General features: G+C 39.4%; 1 protein-coding gene across 5 annotated transcripts in view; it reads left to right on the top strand.

Moving 5' to 3' along the window:
* The window catches only part of SPAG9 (sperm associated antigen 9), a 61,946-nt gene that overhangs the window by 4,912 nt on the left and 36,881 nt on the right, over positions 1–20,153 (top strand). For all 5 annotated transcript variants that reach the window (XM_068209618.1, XM_068209621.1, XM_068209622.1 and 2 more), the window contains exons 2-3: positions 1,589–1,709; positions 12,624–12,694. In XM_068209618.1, coding sequence (XP_068065719.1) covers positions 1,589–1,709; positions 12,624–12,694 — 192 coding nt within the window. The remainder of the gene's footprint in view (positions 1–1,588; positions 1,710–12,623; positions 12,695–20,153) is intronic.

The following is a 20,153-nucleotide window of genomic DNA, read 5'->3' as shown; positions in this document are numbered from 1 at the left end:
CCCTTTTTGAAAAGGGAGTCTGCCAAGAATAGGCCAGGCATGACTTGAATATTAAAAGGGCAAAAGTCTTGAATCAGTTACTACAAAGAAGACATGAAACAAGCTTAAACATTGACATTTTCAAATTACATTGACTAATTAATATTCCCAAACTTTGTGTGGAGGGGGTAGAAAGATTTCTGCACATCTGTGTTTGAAGAGGGACTTTTTGATGGCAGCACCCAAAAAGAAACTACCTGGGCTATGTCAGCTGTTCCTCAATTGTTGTGGTTTAGTTTCAAGCACAGTCATATGAACACCATGCCCAGTCCTGTGATAGCTGTGCAGAGCTTGTCTGAAAGGAACTCTTGTTTCACTTCATAGCCTTTGATGCATTTCTACATCTGAAGTATTTTTTAGTCAGAACTTCTTCTGATGACCCTGTTCAACTGAAGCCCTTTAGATAAGGTTATGAATTTCTGCTTTTGTAAAAGCTCTAAAACACAATGGCTACAATGTAATAATAGTTCATTAATAGCTGATGTATGACCATTGGAAATATTTTTCCCACTAAATTTTCCTAACAATACCTAGGAAAAAGTACTCAAATGAAATTAATGTTTTCAAGTTGCTGCCTTCAGTGTCACCTTTCTTCCACGTGGTCCTCAGCTGCCTTTGCCCCTTTAACTGTCGTGGGTGTTTGGGATTTTTTTCCTGCAGAGGTTTCTGGTCTGCTTCTCCTCCCCATTCTATGAGCCTTCTGCATCACTTGTGTTGGTGGCCTTGTCTTCTCCTTGCAATGCAGAGCATAGAGTACTGCATGACCTAAAACATCCTTGGCTTTTAGAAGTATTCTTTGTGCCAGCAATACATACTGAATTTCTTGACATTTTGGGTAAGATAAATAGCAAAAAAAAAAGTGCTTTCAAAGCTGCTGTAATGATGTGTTGGTCATTCTTATGTTAGGGAATGTAAACACTGATGCATTCATCAGTGAATTCCAGAATATGGGGAGTCACAAGTGTGGTAAACCAAGGAAACAGAAGGTGATGGTGATCAGCACAATTTTCTGTGCAATTGACAGATTGTAGGTGGTTATTAAGGATTTGATGAAGACTATAAGAATTTATAGCAGAATTGGGTGGAAATGGAAAAGATATCAAATCATTTTGGTTGGCACTGCTGTTGGTGTGTCCCTGTTGCTGTGTTTGTACCTTTGTGGCTTATGCGTGAAAATAACTTCACTGATGATCAGTCAGACTAAGGATACCAAGACTCCCTGTGTTCACATGTACTGTTGGCAGTTGTTGTACATTAAGTTAGACAATAATGAAATAATTCATATTTATGTTAATCCCGAGCAGGTTATGTGGAGTAGCTGGCACTTAGTTGAAACTTATTACACAATATAACCTAGACTGGGTGCTTGACTGATGGACCTGGACTGAAATAGTTCTTTGTGTTTAAATGTGGCCTGTGGATCTATTCAGTTGTTTTGGAAACCACCTTGTACCTTCCTGGCTGTGAAGGGCTGCTGTGTTGCTTCCTACCTGCTGTAAAGCCTGTAATTAGTTGTTTGGTCTAACTTAACTATTTTGCTGTTGTTTAGAAATTCATTGAGTTTGAAGATTCTCAAGAGCAAGAGAAAAAGGACTTACAGACCAGAGTGGAAGCGTTAGAGTCACAAACTCGACAACTTGAACTAAAAGCAAAAAACTATGCTGATCAAAGTAAGTAAAATATGGTGTACTCCTTGTAAGTGGTATTAGTGCATTTTAATTTTTGTTCTGTAAAGTGATTATACATATGCTAAGTATCTGTGCCCTCTGATTTCTGTACTTAGATAATTGGGTTTAACTCTTGTGCAAGTCTGTTTTCTTTAGAATTAAGGCAAACAAGTCAGATACCAGCTTGTGACTTGTAATCTGATTATTCTGGTATCCTGCTTGTATTGCTTGCCTTTTAGACAGCGCTTTTTTTCACATTTAGCAACTTTTTCAGGAGATGCTTTGATTACTTCCTTGTTAGTGATGATATTTTCTTCCTATTATATGTTATTAGTTGTCTGTGCTAAAATAAAGGTAATCTTCAGGTTTAGAAGCACAGCTGGGAGGAGAAGAGCATTGATGGTGATTCTCATTAACTTTAATATAATTTTTGCTGAATTATTTATTTCTAGGAGTTTTAATTTTTATAGAAAAAGTTTTAGGGAGAACACTTCCCTTTTTAGAGATGTTCTGTGTAATTGAAAAAAAAAAAACAAACTTCTGGGAACTTTGGAAAGAGATGGAACTGATCAGTTTTCTTGAAAGGCTTGAAGTTACATACATTGTAGTTTAGACATTCTGCTGGGCTGCTTCTTACCCAGCCACATAGTCATTGAATGAAACTTCATCATCAGTTTTTCTACTTTTAAATTTCAAGCTTCTAAGCTATCTTCTGTTAATGTGAGACTGATGTGTTCATCAGTTAATATCGAGCTTTTATTGCTGGACCCTGCAGGAATGTAAAGTGAGACTGTGACGAGGCTGAGAGATGACCAGTTTCTAAAAGCAGTGCCAGTCATCAAAGTAGCCCCTTTTCACTCTTCTTTCTTCCTTTTTTTCTGCTCAGCCACATTTCCTGCCCCTAACACAGTAAGTTATAGCTCTTTTCCAGCTGAAACTCTAAAACTTTTCCTGTAAAGTTTAATTTTCAGTGGCATGATTGAGTCTATAGCAGGGCAGGAGTGTTAGTCTGAGAATGTTAAGATTAATGTAGATGGCATCTAGAGCAGAATTTTACTGAAATTTGGACAGTTCAGAATGTTGTTGGCAAATCTTAGAGGCATCACCTGCTTCATTACCCACTGTTCAAATATTCCCAGATTCTGTACAGGCAGGGATGAAGGAGCACTTCAAGCAATCTTTCCTAGCAAAGACCAGGGTGATTATTTCCTAGAATTGTCTGTTTGTAGATGAAGTCAGGCTAAAATGGGTAATTGTAGAGACTTGTACCAGAAACCCTGCGATTCTTGCGGAAAGGAGTTGTGTGTGTATTTAAGAGTGTCACTGGAGGGGAAAAGAAAACATTGTAGCAGGAGTTAAGTTGCCTGTTTTGGTAACAAAGACACTGTTTCTAGAAGGCCTGTGCTCTAAACATACAGACCAAACAGCTTGTTCATGGGAGACCCTGCTCTCTGACAGCAAGATTGTGGATCAAGATTGCATCCTGTCCTGTAGGCCATGGCTTTATTCTGTTAGTACAATCCAAAGGTGCAACAGAGTGCTTGCACGAAAAATAAAATCAGTTGGATTTCTGGCAATGTATGTGGCAGCATACCTGGAGTTTCTCTGATAGAAATTACATTTACTATGTAGTGATAACAGCATTTTATGTTGCTCTGTGAGTCTTTTGGTGTGAAATTCTCTTTTTGCTTTGAAGCCTTCAAGTATATGTATGATTTTAAAGATTTATTTATATATTGTGTGTATATGTATGTGTATATAGATGATAATAATGAAAGCATTTGCCCAAGAAACTCAGTAGTTCCAGTAGAAGCAGTCAGGGTTGTTAGAACTACTTTTTTTTGTAAGAAGTAATGTTGCTAAAAAGAGTTATCATAACTACGTAAAGCTTTAGTGATAGAACAATGATTTTTAGACAGTTCCAAAATCTATTTATTGGAGAAAAAAAAATCTTTGTATTGGAGAAAAACCTTCTGTGATGGCAAAAATGTATATTTGGAGAAACAATAGGGGTGGGTTAAACACTGAGTTTGCTTATGCTTGGCTTTGATAAGCTGCCTGGGACAGCATGAAAGGCTGCTGGGAAGATTTGACATGCTGCTGATGCAGAGCAAGATCAAAGGGGACGTAAGCACATTTGTTGAACACCTAATGAATATTATGCAAGTTAACTGATTTTTTTTTTTAGTGATCTAAATGTCTAAGATGTGAAAACCATACAAGTACATATTTGTGAAGCACCTTAACCTCACTGCATTACCTTGTTTTGTTTTATAGACCAAGCAACTGGCATGTTGTACAATCTCAATCACCGAAGTGCCACTTTAATTCAGCTCCAAGTCTTTTAGCTACATTTCTTTTTCTCTTCTACTTCTATAGTACTGCCTGTGCATCTAAATGAGGCTCTGGTATTGCTAACTGTCTTACCCACGTCGACATTCAAAACAGTGGCAGTGTTATCACTGGTAATGGGAGTTGCAAATGTCTGGCACAGAGCAAGTAACCAAATAAAACCTGGGTCTGGAGTGCAGAGTGAGATCACAACATCAATTGAGGACATGAGTAATAGATTAGAATGGAAAACAGGTAATACGTGGTGCTGTGTCCTACTTTACCTACAAGACTGTTTGCTTTGTGTAGGCTGCCTGTGCTCTGTTTTTCCTCTAATAAGCAAAGACTCTGAGAACAAGTTTTGTCCATTAAAAAGTTTTGACTCGTTTTCTTTAATACTCGAAGTGCTGAGCATTTAGTGAAGACTTGTCAGCTGGGGCAGCTTTTAAGTTACATGGTTGAGTTCTGCTTGATTGTATGTGCTTAAATCTGTGTGCCAGTTAAAATTGCTCAAGTTATGGTTATGTCCTGAATTTTAAGAACTTGTTTGTGCAGTCTAAGTGATTGTCATACTAAATCAAAAGAAAAAAGAAGTATTTCTTTGCGCTTAAATTTACCCTGTGGGATTCCATCCTTAGCCGTGGGTTCAGTCAGTTAGGTTGGAATAAAGCTGCCGTTTGAAATTCCTGAAGTGAAATCAGGAGGTTATTTTATGTCAACCAGTTGCTAAGTTCCTGTGGTTCACTGACTTCTTTTCCCCTCATCAGAAATCGAAACATTTGCTGCCAGATGAGTGATCTACCTTGAAGAGCTCTGTTCCTTCTTAGGAGGAGGTGAACAGAGGGGGAGATGACCACAAAACACTGCTGGGAGGACTCTGAGCCCAGCAGTTGATGAAATCCCGAATGGTGGGAGCAGATGCACTGGAGTTACCACTCCTGCATGATGTGTAGCACTCAGTCATGGTAGTTGATGGGCTGTGGTGGTTGCCTAAGTCAAGTCTGCTGCAAAAAAATGGTGCAGTATATGGCACCCTGGGTTAAATTCACTGAACTTTAGAACTGCTTAAAGGAGAGCAGAGGTGTAAGGATTTGTAGCTTCTGTTTGAGCACAGGAATGGGCAGCACTGATGAAACTCCTTGGCTTGTGATCCAGCTTTTCATCTTGTGTTGCACTGCTGCTCTTGGCTGTAACTTTCCCTGGGTTGCTCCTGTCCTTTGTGTGGCCTGGCTCTCAGCAGTACCTGGACAGAGAGGGGGGAAAGGCAGTGCCTGTGCTCTTGGAGTCTGTACTGTGTGGAAGCTCAAACAAGTTAAATAGCACAAAGTTCCTGGGGATTTGTTTAGGAATGGGATTGGTAAAGGCAGAGATTTTAGAAGTTCTTGCTGTGGGTCTATAGTAAACTTTTACTGAGTGTTAGCAAATGTCTATTCTTAGGTTTATGACTTACCTAGAAGTCATGTAATTTTTTCCTTCTCAGCAGCAGAGGGCACCTGTGAACATGATAATGCCACATGTTCAGTAAATAACATTCTTCTGTTTTGCAGTGGTATATCTGAGGCCAATGCCAGTCTTTGATATAATCTTAAGTATTTCTTACGAGAATTTGAAAATACCTGACTTCCATATTACTTCAAGTCTTTGCTGTTGTGAGACCCCCTTGTTCTACTTGTAATTTGTTTGCAGCATTAAAATATTTGAAATGTCAACCCTGGACCTGGAAAATAGAGGGCTGTTAAAAACTTGTAATAGCAATACACAGCTCCTTTGTCCAGCAGTGCTCTGTGAAGGCACATGATACTGCTGGGATAGTGCTCAGTCTCCAGTTACAGGAAGGGATGAGATCTTCTCAGAGCTCACAGGATGTTCCACTGAGTTCTGCGGGGTGGGGAGGAGTGGGGGCTACAGAGGTTTCTTTTAGTTTCCTTCCTTGCCTCTTTCTGGGAATGTCAGTTTACTTTATGTATTACAGGCTATAAGTTAATTAAATTTTTAGGAGTAAAAAATGACTAGTATATTTTGACTTACTACAGGAATAGAACAGCTTTGGCATAAGCTTTCTGGAGGAATCATTCTTGGAGTAACATATTTATTAGAGAATCTGAAAAACACAAAGTCTGCATGACTGAAGTGCTTTCTGATGGAGGTGGTAGGCTGTGGGAGTTGAAAGATTTGGCTCCTTTTCTGGATCTGCCTAGTGCTAAAGTACAACCAAGATAACAAACTGCATTTGACAAGAAAGCAGATATATCTACATACCTGACTTTATCAAACCTGAGCTTTGTGTGCCAGATAGATTACATTTGGAGGAAACTGCATTGAGAAAGAAACCTAAGGAAACAAACAAACAAACCCCAAATAAGTATAATCCCAAGAAACAGCTCTTGGGTTTTGGAGCAGTAAATGTTGTGACACATCTCTTGGGATGGTATTTCCCACGTCAGGTGACACTGTGCTGAAGGTTTTATTTGGGATATGAGACAAATGCTTTGGAAGCTGACCTAAAAACATTTATTTTTTTCATAAGCTAAACAGAACTATTGCTTTCATTGGCTTCAAGAGAAGATGCAAGACCAGGTTTTGTTGTGAATGTTCTGCAGATGTTATTTGATATCTGATTTTCCTCTGAGCTCTCAGGACACCAGCATTGCTGCAATGTACACCCAGGCAGACAGCCACTCTTGGATAATCTGAAGGCATCCAATATCTGAGTTATCTCTGCACATGGGATATCATGCAGCTCATGTGCATCTGTAGTTAACAGGGAGACTCTGATGTGAACTTTCAGCTGTGAAGTTTAACAGAAACTTACCAGAAGATTGTTTTGAGATTTGATTTGTGTATCTGCACAGATGGTGATGTGAATAACTAAACTGGTGTGAAACAGCTCTGTCAGTAAATGCTGCTTCTAGGGATGGCTCAACTGGTGTTTATCTCAAGGAATACAAGAAAGCTTTTCAATAGGTCCTGGAAAGAAGTTGAAAAGTTCAGGTTTGTTCAGTGGGGGTCTGGATTGTTCCTGTTTCATTTTCACAGACTGAAAGCAGTAGAACTAATCTAATTTCCAGCAAAGGAGGAACAGAATGGCTTGAGTTCTTGTATTTCTTGATTAGCAGATGTGGAACTGAACTGTTTGCTAGTGTGTTCTCAGAGTGGGTGTTCTTCATCTCTGATGATGTCAATCATTATCTCAGGTTTGTTTAACAGGCAGATTCCCCCTGCCCTTTGCTACACTGTACCTCAGGTATCAATCCTTACACCTGAAAAATCCTTCTGTAAGAAGTGTGAGTACCAGGGTGTGCTGGAAAGGGAGGCTTTCCTCCTGACTGTGCATTTCACAGTGCCTTTCCTGGCTTCCCGATTCTGTTCCCAAAGACCTGCTGTCTGTGTGGTTCTGGGAGCCAGCAGCACACTAGATGGAGCCCACTAGATGGAGCAGCTAGCTCCAGAACCAAGCTACAGGACTCAAGGCTAAAATAAAATGGAGTAGGAAATTAGAACAATGATTGGCCTGCTTTAAGATTAGCTGTTAATATACCTGAGCAAAAGTGGTGAGAAGAGCTTGTAATCCACTGGTGTATAATTAACTGCTCATGTGTGTTTTTAAGTTAAGGGAGTATTGTAGTTTATGTACTGGAGTTTGGTTGTTATAGTGATTCTGTTGCTCAAAATACTGCAGTAAATTAAGAAAATTACTTTAAATGTCTTTTAGAATCTTACATTCCTGAGTTCACTGGCTTTTAAAACAAACCCAGTCTGCTAAACCTTCTGTGTCCACACTGACTTGATGTGGATTTTATCAGACAGGGAGTTGCTTCAATAGCTAAGTGTATAAATGGAGCATCCCACTGTTTGCAAAGCAGTCAATGAAAATTTTCTCAGTGAAACACCTCTTTTGCAGAGACTGGGCAAGAAGTTGGATTTTGGGCTTGATTTTGTGTAGAAGTTTCTGGTATATATTCTTGATTGTTTGCATTTCAGCCTATGTGAGGAATGTCCTGGCGTGTGGTTGTCTTTATATTAAATGTTGTAGCAGAATGTTTAAAGAGTTTTGGTTTTTTTTAAGTTTTGTTTCAGGTTTTTGGTAACAAATTGCAGGGATTTTGTGTGCCTGAGACATAGTGCAAACTTGAGCAGTCCAGAAGTGTCAGGGATAAGACCATTGCTGCTACATGTGTTGATATTTGCTATCAACAGAGCATTCTTGACAGCTAAATTATCTTCATAATTTCAAGTGCCCTACTTATTAAACTGAGATCTAGAACTGTAGTTCACAGTGTAAGAGCTACTTGAACATGTTGGTCTTGTCAAGGGGTTGAATTTTTCACTTGTTTTACAAATTAGTTTTCTGTGCTGGTTTGATTTGCAGGTCTTACCACTTCCAGGTTAAACACTTGTTTGATAGCTTAGTCCCCTTGTCAGTCCACGAGTGATGTGTGTGCTCTTTGGCAGCTACTTAGGAGGTCATAAGGTCCTTCTGGATCTGTATCTTAACTTTGCTGTGGGACCTGCATTAAAGAATAGAGCCAGATGAAAGCTGTCCAAGGAGAGTCTTCACACAATACTGGTGCCAGGAAGGGCTTGTTAATGAGCTGGATCTCTGTCCTGGCTTGTGTAGGAAGAACTTGTAATTCCTCTTGAAGGCATCACACTGGTTGGATTTGCCATTCTAGCAGGTCTGTTTCTCTTTCTCCCCCTCAGGCTTATCAGGAGTTTGAGTCAGAGGACCACATACAGATGAAGGGTGTTCCAAACTTGGTAAAAGCCATCAGACTTGGGAGGTAAGCTCTGACTTTCAAACAGGCAGGGTGGGCAGCTTGGCTGCCTAGTTCCTCGTAATGCTGTCAGGAGACAGAAACTCCATTTTCTCTAGTTTACTATTACATTTACATTAAGCCATTTTTAGGCTTCATTGGTTTTCTGTGAGAGAACTTTGATCAAGATTGGTATCTCAGGTCATTAAAGGTGTTAGAACATTGATAGTGCTGAGGAAGTTTGCACTAGGCCTTGGGTTTGAGTTTGTGGTGATGTTCCAGGGGGACGCCTTCTCATCAGCCTAAAAGCACTAGAATATTTGCATTTTATGCTCATACTTACGGTACTTGAAGACCTTTGTATTTTTTCCACATAAGCTTCTAAGAATGAGTAGTGCAACTTTTTTGTTGCATGTTATATTTTGCACATGTATTATCTTAAACAATGTAATCTTGCAATGTAAGATCCTCCTTGATGTAACAAGGCTTTGTAATGGCTATGTAAAGATACATTGCAACAGAGACAGTGGATACTTTTGCTTCTAGGGTATTTATAATCAAACTAATTTTATCATCCAACCATAGGAATTTGACATGTTAGTGGAAAAAAGTCTGAGACTGAAATATCAGAGGAACTTTTTGTATTGTTACTTAAGTCTGATAGGAACTATGTCTGGTTGGCACTTGACAGGCTCAGCATGTGGCAGGCAGTGCCAGCACACAACTCCATTCCTCTTGGGGTGTTATCAGGGCCAGACTTCCACTCCTTTGTATGTTGGTGTATTAAAATGGAACTGGCAACAATTCAGTTTAAAATGTGTTTCTGGATGCCAGGGAAAGGCATTTTGCCCTCCTATTTAGTTTCCTGTTACTGCTGATGGAAATGTTCCTTTAATAGTGCCTTAAGTTTCTCAAAGTTTTTGGGGTGAGAATCTGGTGGTCTCCCTCAAAATTCTTCTGACTCTGTGATAAATCGGTGATGATTTCTGATCCTTGTGGAATATCTGATCTCTTGCACAGTGTTTAATTGGAAAAAGAAAGTGTATTCCATTGGCTTTTTTTTTTTACAAGATCTTATCTTGATGGGAGGCATATTTTGGGTAGAATAGATTTCTGGTGCTCTATGTCATCCTGCTGGTATTGGAAAAACCAGTTCTGAGGACTGTTGATGTGGTGTCTGTTGAGGGTATGTTACTTTGTGTACATCCTCTTCTGGCTGAAACTTCTACCTCTAGCAGTGTAATGCATGGCACAGCTGGAAATGACTTCCAGAAGAAAGTGCTTAATGTCAGTTATATCATCTTCTGGGCTCTTAATTGTTTTAACCTTTGTACTTAATGAAAATGGTGGTCAGATCTCATGGAGATATCCCCCTTGACTATGCAGCATCACTAGCTATGTACATTTGTCTTCAATGACTTCATTCAAGGAACTATTTATTATAACTGGGCCATTAAACTTTTAAAACATTTTAAAGCTTTTCTTTCTTCACAGATGGAAAAAGTGGTGTGCTTCTTTATGGAACCTCAACCCCTGTGCAAGCATGTGTTGTATCCGTAACAGTGGGAAATGCTTTTCTGGATTTCCTGAAAGCTGGTTTTGGGCAGCTGCAAAGAATGGCGTTGGTAACACCTGATGTGGTGTTAATCTTCATTAAATGTACTGTTGAGTACTTTCCCAGAATCCACTTGCAGAATTCATCCTTGGAGCTGGCTACACTGTCCAGACATGAACTCACAGAACAGTGTTGGGTGCATCATCCTGGTGTGTGTGGGAATTCCGGGCGAGGCTGAATTGAGCCATGACTTTACCACCCCGCATGAAGCAGCAGGGAGGCTCCTTGGACACTGTTTATTGGAGAAGGAGCTGGTTTCAGCAAATACAAGGTCCATCAGTCATACAGTTTGCACTTTCTCATCTCCTGTTTTCCCAAAGAAGGTTTAGCACAGTGCAAAGGTTACAAGGGAGATCCTCTGGGAGCTGTGGTACACAGCCTGGGCACAGTGTGCTCATGTGAGAGCTGCTGAGTATTTCCGATGGGCTGCTGTTTAACCTCTCATAACTCATGACTAGGATGTTAATTAGGCAAAGATAGTGGATTAAATATGGTCTGTCACTTCATAGCTTTGTTAATTGTAAGTTCTGACCCTTGTTTCTCTAATGTCTTACCAAAGGCTTCCATAAAACCGCACTTCAAATGTACAAGGAGACTTAAAACACCTTGTGCCTCAAAACAATAAATGGAACTCTTCTATTCAGTAGTGTTCTGCATTACATAAATATGTATTTTTTAGATGCATGCATTATGCTGTAAAATAAATTTTTCTCTATATTGTGTTATAGATACTTGTGCCTCCCCTGCTGCTATTTGATCCAAAGAGCTTTTGTTCTGTTCGATAACACAACAGAAATGGAAACATTTGATCTGGCAATGGTATAAATAATATTTGATGTAATATTTTGGCCAGATATTTATAAGTGGACTGCAAAAGGTTGTGTCAAGGAGCATAATGTTCTTATAAGAGCAAGATTAGATCAGTAGTGCAGAATGTTTATGCAGATTTGAGTGAGTAGACAGTTATGTGTTTTGGTTCCAGCGTTTGACTTGGACAAAGACTTTTTTACATTAAAACATACTTATGATAAAACACTGTGCCAAAATACAGATATATAGATCAAAAATAAATGATATATGGAGAATTAATTTTCAGGAGACCCAGCTGGCAACTCAAAAATAGGCAAAGAACAGAGAAGATCTTGGCATTTGTCTTCAGATAATGTGTGTCTGGCAATGACTCTCTGGAAACATGGAACTATAAATTTGAACTTTCCCAGGGATATTTAAACATAGAAAGTAGAATAACCTCAATTACACAATTTGATACTTATGTGTACATCATATGTGTATGTATGATATTTATGTGACATGTGTGCTTATGTCACATAAATATTGTGTTCAAAAATACTTGAATAAAAAGATGGAATTCACATCTAAGCAGCAAAAATGTTTTGTGTTTGAATGACACAATAAGTTGTGTTTAGAAGGTTCTGAATTCTGTTAGTTTTTCTGCACATTAATTGCATTGGGATATCACAGTTTGTTTCTGCTCAGTTTCATTTGAGCTGAAGGACAGCACAGATGAACTGAGCTGCTCAGTTGGTTTCATCTCCCTCTAATAAGAACTTACTGTTTAAAGTTCTCCCAAATCTGCTAGATGTATTTTTAATTTCTTGGAATACCTACAGAAGTATTCGAATGTTTTCTCTCTTTAAATCTATTGCCTTAATGCTCAGTGAAGTGTGAGTGAATGCCAACAGAAACTTTAATTTCTGTATCATGTAGGGCTTGAACCTGTTTTAGCAGATACCTTGCTTATGTTTGTCACGGTTAAACACGTCTGGAAATTGTGTGGATGTGTTTTAGGGAACTGATGTAGGACCTTAGCTGGAGCCCATGGCTTCATCTAGGATTGAGTGATGTGGTTTCTGCCTCTTCCTGCAGTTTCCATGTGAAACAATCTGGATTGGGGTGAGCAGTAAGCTGGTCTTGAACAGAAAAATCCCCTCTCAATGGCCTAGCAATCAGCAGGGGAAAATAGGACTTGGGCTCTTTAGGGGAATGCAAATTGCAATATTGTGCTGCTGTTGATGTACTTAGAAAGCTCAGTGATAAGAGCTTAAAAACAAAAACACTGACATACTTTTTATCCTGCTGTGTGCTGTTCACTTCTAGGAATACTCTGGTCTACTTGCTTAGTCCCAGGCAAGTCAGTCTCACTAGAACTCTGAATTTAGTTTTAATTCTTTTTTTTTTTTTTTTTTTTTCTTCCAGTTAGCAGACTTGAGGAGCGGGAGGCAGAACTCAAGAAGGAATACAATGCACTACATTCAAGACATACAGAGGTAGGTTGTTACATCAAGATAATTTTGGGGTAGCTGTAAAAATGTATATCTGTGGAAAACCTTGTGTTGTGAGCAATTGGGAAAATAAATGAATATTTTCGTTTGTACACTGAGTTGTAACCAGGCTTCATTTGGTGATGTAGTTTTTCTCATTCACATCCGAGTGACTGTGTCTCAATGTTTGATTACACATCTGTCATTTTTATAGCTTTGTCAGATATGGAGAAGTTTTAAAAAGGAATTTGTTCTTCCATATTTCAGAGGCAATTCTTCAAAACTCACTAATAAACTTCAAATAAACAGAAATGAAATTACATTTTCATACACTTTGTCATTCTTCTGTGTTGGTTTTATTTGTACCATTGAAAGAAAAAAATCCTTTCAAAACCTGGCCTACTGGGATTTGTGATTAAAAGAATTCCCTGCCATACTTTATTGATAGCTATTGAAAATGGGATTTGCTGATGAAGATGGAAAAAGTTTGAATTTGTTAATTTAAGTAAGTAAGAGCCACACTGTTTAAGTTGGGTGTAAAGCACAAAAAGAGGATTTGCAGTGCTTCAGTTTTCATTAGCAGGTTGCCTTTCCCATGCAGGGATGTTTTACTGCCTAAGTCATATACATATTTTAGTGAGGAAGTCACTAAGTCCTTTGAATTATTCTGATTAATCTAGAGTCCCACTTGAGCACAGTTCTCCTTACTTTCCTTGCTTTACCTTTGGAAGGTCAGAGAGTTGGTTTTAGATCCTTGCTACCAAAGAGAGCAATGCCATACTGACTGCTCCCAGTCCAAAAGACCCATGTGGGGAAAGGGGAAGCAGATACAGTTGTCAGATTTGGTTATCTTGAATGCTTTCAGCAGCCTTGAGTGTTTTATATTGACAGCAGCTGAAAAGTGCCTTGGAACCACGACTAGTCTGTAGTGCTTGTGTGACAAGACTTCTGGAGCTCTTAAAAATAATCGTATGTTTACTGAAATTATAGCATTTTTAAAATCACATTTGTTACTAGGTAGCTGCTTTAGAATGGCACATCTGTTGAAAACTGAGAATCTAAATAAAATGAGAAGTGACAAACCTTAATGCTGCCCCTGAGGTTTGGCATCCTTTTGATCTGGAAGTACTTCAGAGTATTGGGTGCTTCCAGGGTTCTGGTTATTGTAATTTGAACCTGTGGTTTCTGTCACAATAGAACTGGCAGATTTTTATTGAATCCTGTTTCACAGAATTCAAGATTAAATGTATTGGGCACCATTAATTCAATGAAACACTAATGTCATGTTCCGAATATCATGTCATGCTATGTCTGAATGACATGTTCTGCATAAGTTTTGCTCCAAAATTGACAACAGCCTCTGCTGATTTGATTTCAATTTATTAAAGACTTTTACATCTTAAATTCACTTTCTTTTGTGTAGGGAGAGATGTTTCCTTGGGCTTTACTATTACTGGGCTTTTGCTTGGGCTTTTACTATCCTTGCTTCATAAAGAAATAATTTTTAGTACACCCTGGTATATCAATAGCTCTCTTCTCCTGAAATCAGATCTGTTTTCTGTACTCCTCCCTTTCAATATGATTGCTTCCTTGAGTCTTTGTTTTCCAGACCAGAGTGAATCTTGCAAAGATGCACCTCCTTAAAGGATGGAGCATGTCAATATTTTAATGTTGTATCTGGTGCATGTTTGAGACTCAGGGACAGAAATCCCTGGAAACTGGAAAGGACTGGCTGATAATAATGCCCAACTCCCCATTCCCTTTGTGATTTCCTGCTTCAATTTCTCCCAACAAATTCTAAAACTTTGTCTGTGTAGTAACTTTCTTCTTTAAAGCAAGGTATTTTGGCAGATATCCAACTTCCTTTCAGCATTTAGATTTATCTGTTTTATTTGATCAAATATTTCTATCAAATACTTGGTTCTTAAACTTTTTTCTTCCATGTTTTACTAGGAAGGGATACTTCTTTCCTTCTGAGTCCACTTCACTCTTTTCTTTACAAGTGATCCATCTTTGGTACTTACTGAAATGGCAATTGTTTTTCTTTCAGTTGACCAAATAATGAACAGAGGATTTAGAAAGATTTTTTTTTTTTAATTTAGCCCTAAGATGGTTACTTTGACAGATGTCATGTTAAAGATGCAATGTAACTGCATTTTGCGCAATCTGAATTTCTAGCAATTTTTCTCTCTTCTGTCTTCATTATTTGTTTCCTTCCACCTCCCACCCTCCCATATTCTTTACTTCCCTGATGAATATTTCAGAGTTGGATGTCTTTCTCTTCCATCTCCTGACCTGAGGTTCTGTATCCATGTCCTTCACAATACCCACCTTTCAACCCTCCCTATCTGTCTGTGGCTGCCTTTGCTGGAGTTTGCTGCCTTTGCTAAAGTTCACTGCCCAGCAAAGGTGCTGGCTCAGCACCCCAGGGAATGTCACCCGTTTTCAATCCTAATGGACCTTGGGGAGTTCTACCAGGGATGTGAAGCAGAGCGCTGAATCAATTCCTCTCCACAGTGTGTGTGTTGTGGTGAGAGCTGGGAGTTCTCCTTGGAGCTCAGCTGCCAGAGACAGGGTCTGCATTGCAGTTCCAGCACCAGCCTGCCCAGCAGTGAAGTGTCTGCAGCTGCAGAGATAGCAGGGCTACCCTGGCTGGGGAGAGCTCTGGGGACAGGCTTTACCCTCCATCACCCTTCTGTTAAATCAGTGTCTGTCTTGCTGCTCTCTGGAGAGGGTGGTGGGCTGGCTGGTGTGAGTGCAAGATATCCCATTAAGCCTCCTTCCCACTAAGACTGTACTTGGGCTAACTGGCTTGATTTTAAATGGATTAGGGTATAAGAATCTGAGCACTTCAGATGACAAATTGGAAGGTGGGGTGTAGCAGGTAGTGAAGAGGATAAAATGTTTAGTCAGAACAGAATGGATGGAACAGCCTGAACGTGTTGTGACTTCTGTGCCCTGGTTCCTTGTCTTTCCTGTGCTTGCAGTGGGTTTTGATCTTGTGCTGATCATACTCTGCTCTAACACTCAGATGAGATGAGTGACAAAACCGTGTGCTGGAGTTCCTGAGGTGGAACTTCTGGAACTTAACTATGCAAAGTCTTGTTTCCATCTTTCTCTGATTGTAAAGGACCAGATCCAGGAAGCAATCATACAGCCAAGGGCAGTGTGCTGGAAAGCAGAATGGTTTACGGTGGTCTAACACTAAAGTCTTCAAATCTTTGCTCTTTGAATTAGAAAGGAGTTCTGTCAGTTGCCTCTTGTATCTGTTCTGTTTAACAGAATCTGACTTGTTTTCATTCCTGGATAAAATCAGGCCTGTCTACTCTTTGTAGCTGTGAGGGCTTTTTTGCCTTTGCTGCTGAGATGATGCACTGCTGCTGCTGTCTGTTTCACAGCAAACCATTCAGAGTGTTTTTGCCTGGTGAGTAGGAGGTAAAGGATCTTACTTTCTTTTTTCTGCAGAGCTAAAGGGCATAACTTCATAACTACGGCACTGGCTTTTTAAAGACTTGGCTAAGGCTTTTATATTTATTACTCTTTGGGAAACTGAGGCAAAGCAATACTTGAGATCTCCTGGAGAATTGATCTGTGGCCTCTCTCTGCACAGGTTTCCAAAAGAAATCTTTTTTTTCTCTATTTCAGGAAGTTACTCCTTTCTCCTTTGGGAAACACTAGACTGGTTCGATATCTTTCCCTGACACACAGAATATGGGCTTAGTTTAATGAAGCATAATTGGGCCATGGAAGTTTCTCAGTGTTCTGCACTGATACAATGTGACAGGACAGTGAGCCTGGCTCTGGCATTGGGAATGGACTTTGTCAGGTTCATTAGGATAAACATATCCCTAGCAAGTCCCTGGGCTTTGTTGGCAGGGGACAGGAAGAGAAGGCTAGTGGAGTTGTCTATTTACAATTATAGCTAAGCATGGGCAGCTGTCACATTGCCTGTGAGATTAGACTTTGGATATCAATTCAAGTAAATAGTTTTTCTAAAGCCTTTTGCTGAGCATTAACAGGTTGATCTGTAGAACCTGGATGTAACATCTTTACATACTGATGTATCTGCCAGCGACACCATCTTGTGTGTGCATAACGATGCATCAAGCTCTCCAGTGGGAATGATGCTTTTACTTAGATGAGAAACTCACCATAAACCCTGAAAGGAAAAAAGGTACTTATGTGGAAGTATGTTTAGGACTTTGATACTGAATCAAGGAGATTCTAGAAATATCTGTTACCTCAATAAATCTAGATATGTGGAACAGAGAAAGATCTATATACACACAGTTGGGTGCACATTCCCAAAGGGAGGAGCTGCTTGTGCCCAGCCTGATTGGATCTGCAGGATAAGCAGCAGGGTCTATAGCACTGAGCCTGGTCTGACAGCCAAAGAGTTACTAAAACCTGTCTGGGGGAGCTAAAACAGTGACATAAAAAGGAAGGAGGAGTGAAAGAGCAGGGAAGGAATAAAGGAGATGCTCTCAACCTGGTTAAGACAAAGGTGCAGGTAACAACATCCCCAACATGGCATATCCACATTTGTTTGTGACAACTGCCAGGCTTGTATACACTGGGAGTGGTTGTAGTTGTAAAGGTAGAAATTGAAATGAGTGCCAGGATGTTCATTGTCTTTTACTGAGTGCTGAAGTTTAAGATGTAGAAAAACCTTGTAACACTTCTGCAGTTGTAAAACTTGTCACGTGCCCTATGAGGATACAGTTCTGAGTATTTTTATGAGGTGGAAAGACATTGAAATCAATTCCCTTTGAATGCATGTTCACTCTGTAATGTGTTCAAAAGTGTGTTGTAGTTAGTTTGTACATGTGCCTTAAAATCATTAACACCTGAACTGTGAAATGCTGTTAACTAAGGTAATTCTTCCAAGTTCTGAGTTTATCTTTAATCTACTGAGCTAATCATAATTGAGCAATGTGTTTAATTACAACAATGCTGAAGTGCTCTGTGTTTGTGATGTGTATTCCTGGGAGCAACTGGTTGCATTCAAAATACTTGTGGACTTCATGGGCAGCAGAGTGAATTGTCCATAGTGAAAGGTTATGGATGACTAAATATTTACTGCAGCTTGTATTGAAGACAGGTAGACATAATCAATTATTTATCATCTGTCCTCCAGCATAACTTCAGGAAAAATTGTGCTGAGTGGAGAGCAATTCAATCTATTTAAGTCTATTTTAAAATTGTCAGTAATATTAAAACCTTTTTATTTCAACAGTGGAATAATCTCAAAACAGCAGAACTTCTAATCAGATTTTGAGCCCTCAGAATTCTAGTGTATTAATTCATTCCAGGTTTTTGGATCAGAATGGCACTTTATGGATATGCCAAGGCCTGAGGTTCATTTAGATTGAAAAGATTTTTTTGAATGTCATCTGGTTCAAATCCCAGTGGTTTTGGAGTGAGTCTTCAAAGTTTTATTGCAAATGAGCAGTTAGAGTGGACTTACTTCTCAAGAAGCTGAAGTATTTATTACTTTACCTTCAAATTAAGTTTGTGGAAGTTGGAAATCCACACACCATTTCTTATGATTCTACAGCACCAACTGTGGAGCTCCCCATCCCATGGGAAGGGAGGGTTAGGAGCTCTTTTCCTTGTGGACACTATTCCAGTATTGTCAGCTTTTGGGACCCTGAGTTGAGGCAGACAGTGGGCTTTACATGGTGGTACCACTCTTCTGATTTTTTGGACACCACAGGCACATATAGCCTGGATCTGTGGAGAAATTACTGTGTCACACTGCACATGCACATAGAACCTTATGATTCTGTGAATCTTCAGTTGCCATGCAGCACTGCACATTTTGTTTTTCGTTTTATTTTTTGGTTCCTATCGCTTATATGCATTGTGCTGAAGTATGTGATCTACAGATTTGCTTATTTTATTATCAGCTTCATTTTCAGCTGCAGAACAATATAAACTGAACAGTCATTTAAATTGATTTGCCCTCCAGCCTCTGTGGGTAATAAATGTGATGAGACGTTTCAGTAAACAAAAGAACAGACTGAGAGGAGGGAAGAGAGTAGGTTAAAACCATGTCCTTTGCAAAACATGAAAGTTGTGTGGGTTTTACTGACCCTATTATTTTTTCCTATGTATTAGCAGCTCCCTGGAGAGGTACTAGACATTCATCTTCTGTTCACTGGCTGAAAACACAACAGTTGTACTATTTAAAATTTAACTTTGAGAAACCAATTGGTGTGCTGAAAATGGGAGTGTTTGTAGGCAGGTCAGTGACATCTTCCTCCTGTGATGAGGGAATACATGAACAGGATACAGAATGGTCTAATGTGCACTTCAAAGTTATACACTCTTGGGGGTCCCCGTCCCCTCCCCTCCTCCCCGGAATTCCTAAACTATCTGCATTATAATAAATTTGTGTAAAACTATGCAAAGGAGAAAGTGGAACACCTAGTTCTGGCTGCTTGGTTAAAATGGAAAAAAAAAAACAAGTATGGATGGTTGAAGGTGGAGCTTTCAGTCCTTTTGTGCCTTTTGTTTGTCTCTGTGTGTGAGCAAGCATTAAAAACCAGAAAACAAATGGGATGGTCTGGTGAAACACTGTGTTTTTTTTGAGGATAAATGTTGTAAGCTTTTGACAGCAGTCCAAGTATATTATATAATGTTTCTCTGAAAATAGCATGATATTTTGTTCTGGTCTGAATTATATTTATTAGTTCAGGTGAATGCTGGGAAAACCAACATCAGTATGTAACCAGCACTTAACATAAGTTACTGATTTGTAGAATATCCATCAGACAGGATGTCTTAAACCAGTTTATTTAATCAGAAACTAAGAATATATATTCCTATATAGCTAATGCTGGCAAATGGCATTTGAGGAGAAGCTGGAACTAGCTGAGGTTGGTGGGATCTGAAGGTCAAACTTCGATACATCAAACCTGTCTTGAGAGTAACACATAAATGTAGGTTTCCAGGTCTTGCTGAGTTCAGTACTCATGTGTGCAGCTGCCTCCAAAAGAAAAGATTATATAAACTGGTTGTACAAATGCCTGGAATATCACTATTCTGAAGTGTTTGTACACCCTTTGTAGAATAGCAGAAGAAATAACAGTTTTAAAGAATAGTTTGGTTTTTTTCTTTTTCCCTAGAGGAAGCCATTAAGATGCGACCTGAATGTGAGCGTGAATGTTGAATTGCTAAAAATACCAAATTGTACATAGGCTTCTCAGGCTTTCCCCGTTTTAAGTTCAGAGATGTGTCCAAATGAAGCCCTTGGAATCATGATGATTCCAGTGATACCTGGTCCTTCTCCCCATGCATGTCCTGGATCAGTTAAATGCTGAAAGCAGCATCCTTTGGCCATGGGAGTTGGGGCTCATTAAACAAGTAATGACTGTAGGAATATCATGGTGGCCTGTGCTTGTCTCTTGTGAGAAAGAGAGAGCAAGCAGAACTCATCTTGAGTGCTAAAAATCCACAGCCA

Source organism: Anomalospiza imberbis, chromosome 19 (assembly GCF_031753505.1).
Source record: "Anomalospiza imberbis isolate Cuckoo-Finch-1a 21T00152 chromosome 19, ASM3175350v1, whole genome shotgun sequence".
Classification (NCBI taxonomy): Eukaryota; Metazoa; Chordata; class Aves; order Passeriformes; family Viduidae; genus Anomalospiza; species Anomalospiza imberbis.
This window is presented reverse-complemented; position numbering and strand designations above follow the sequence as displayed.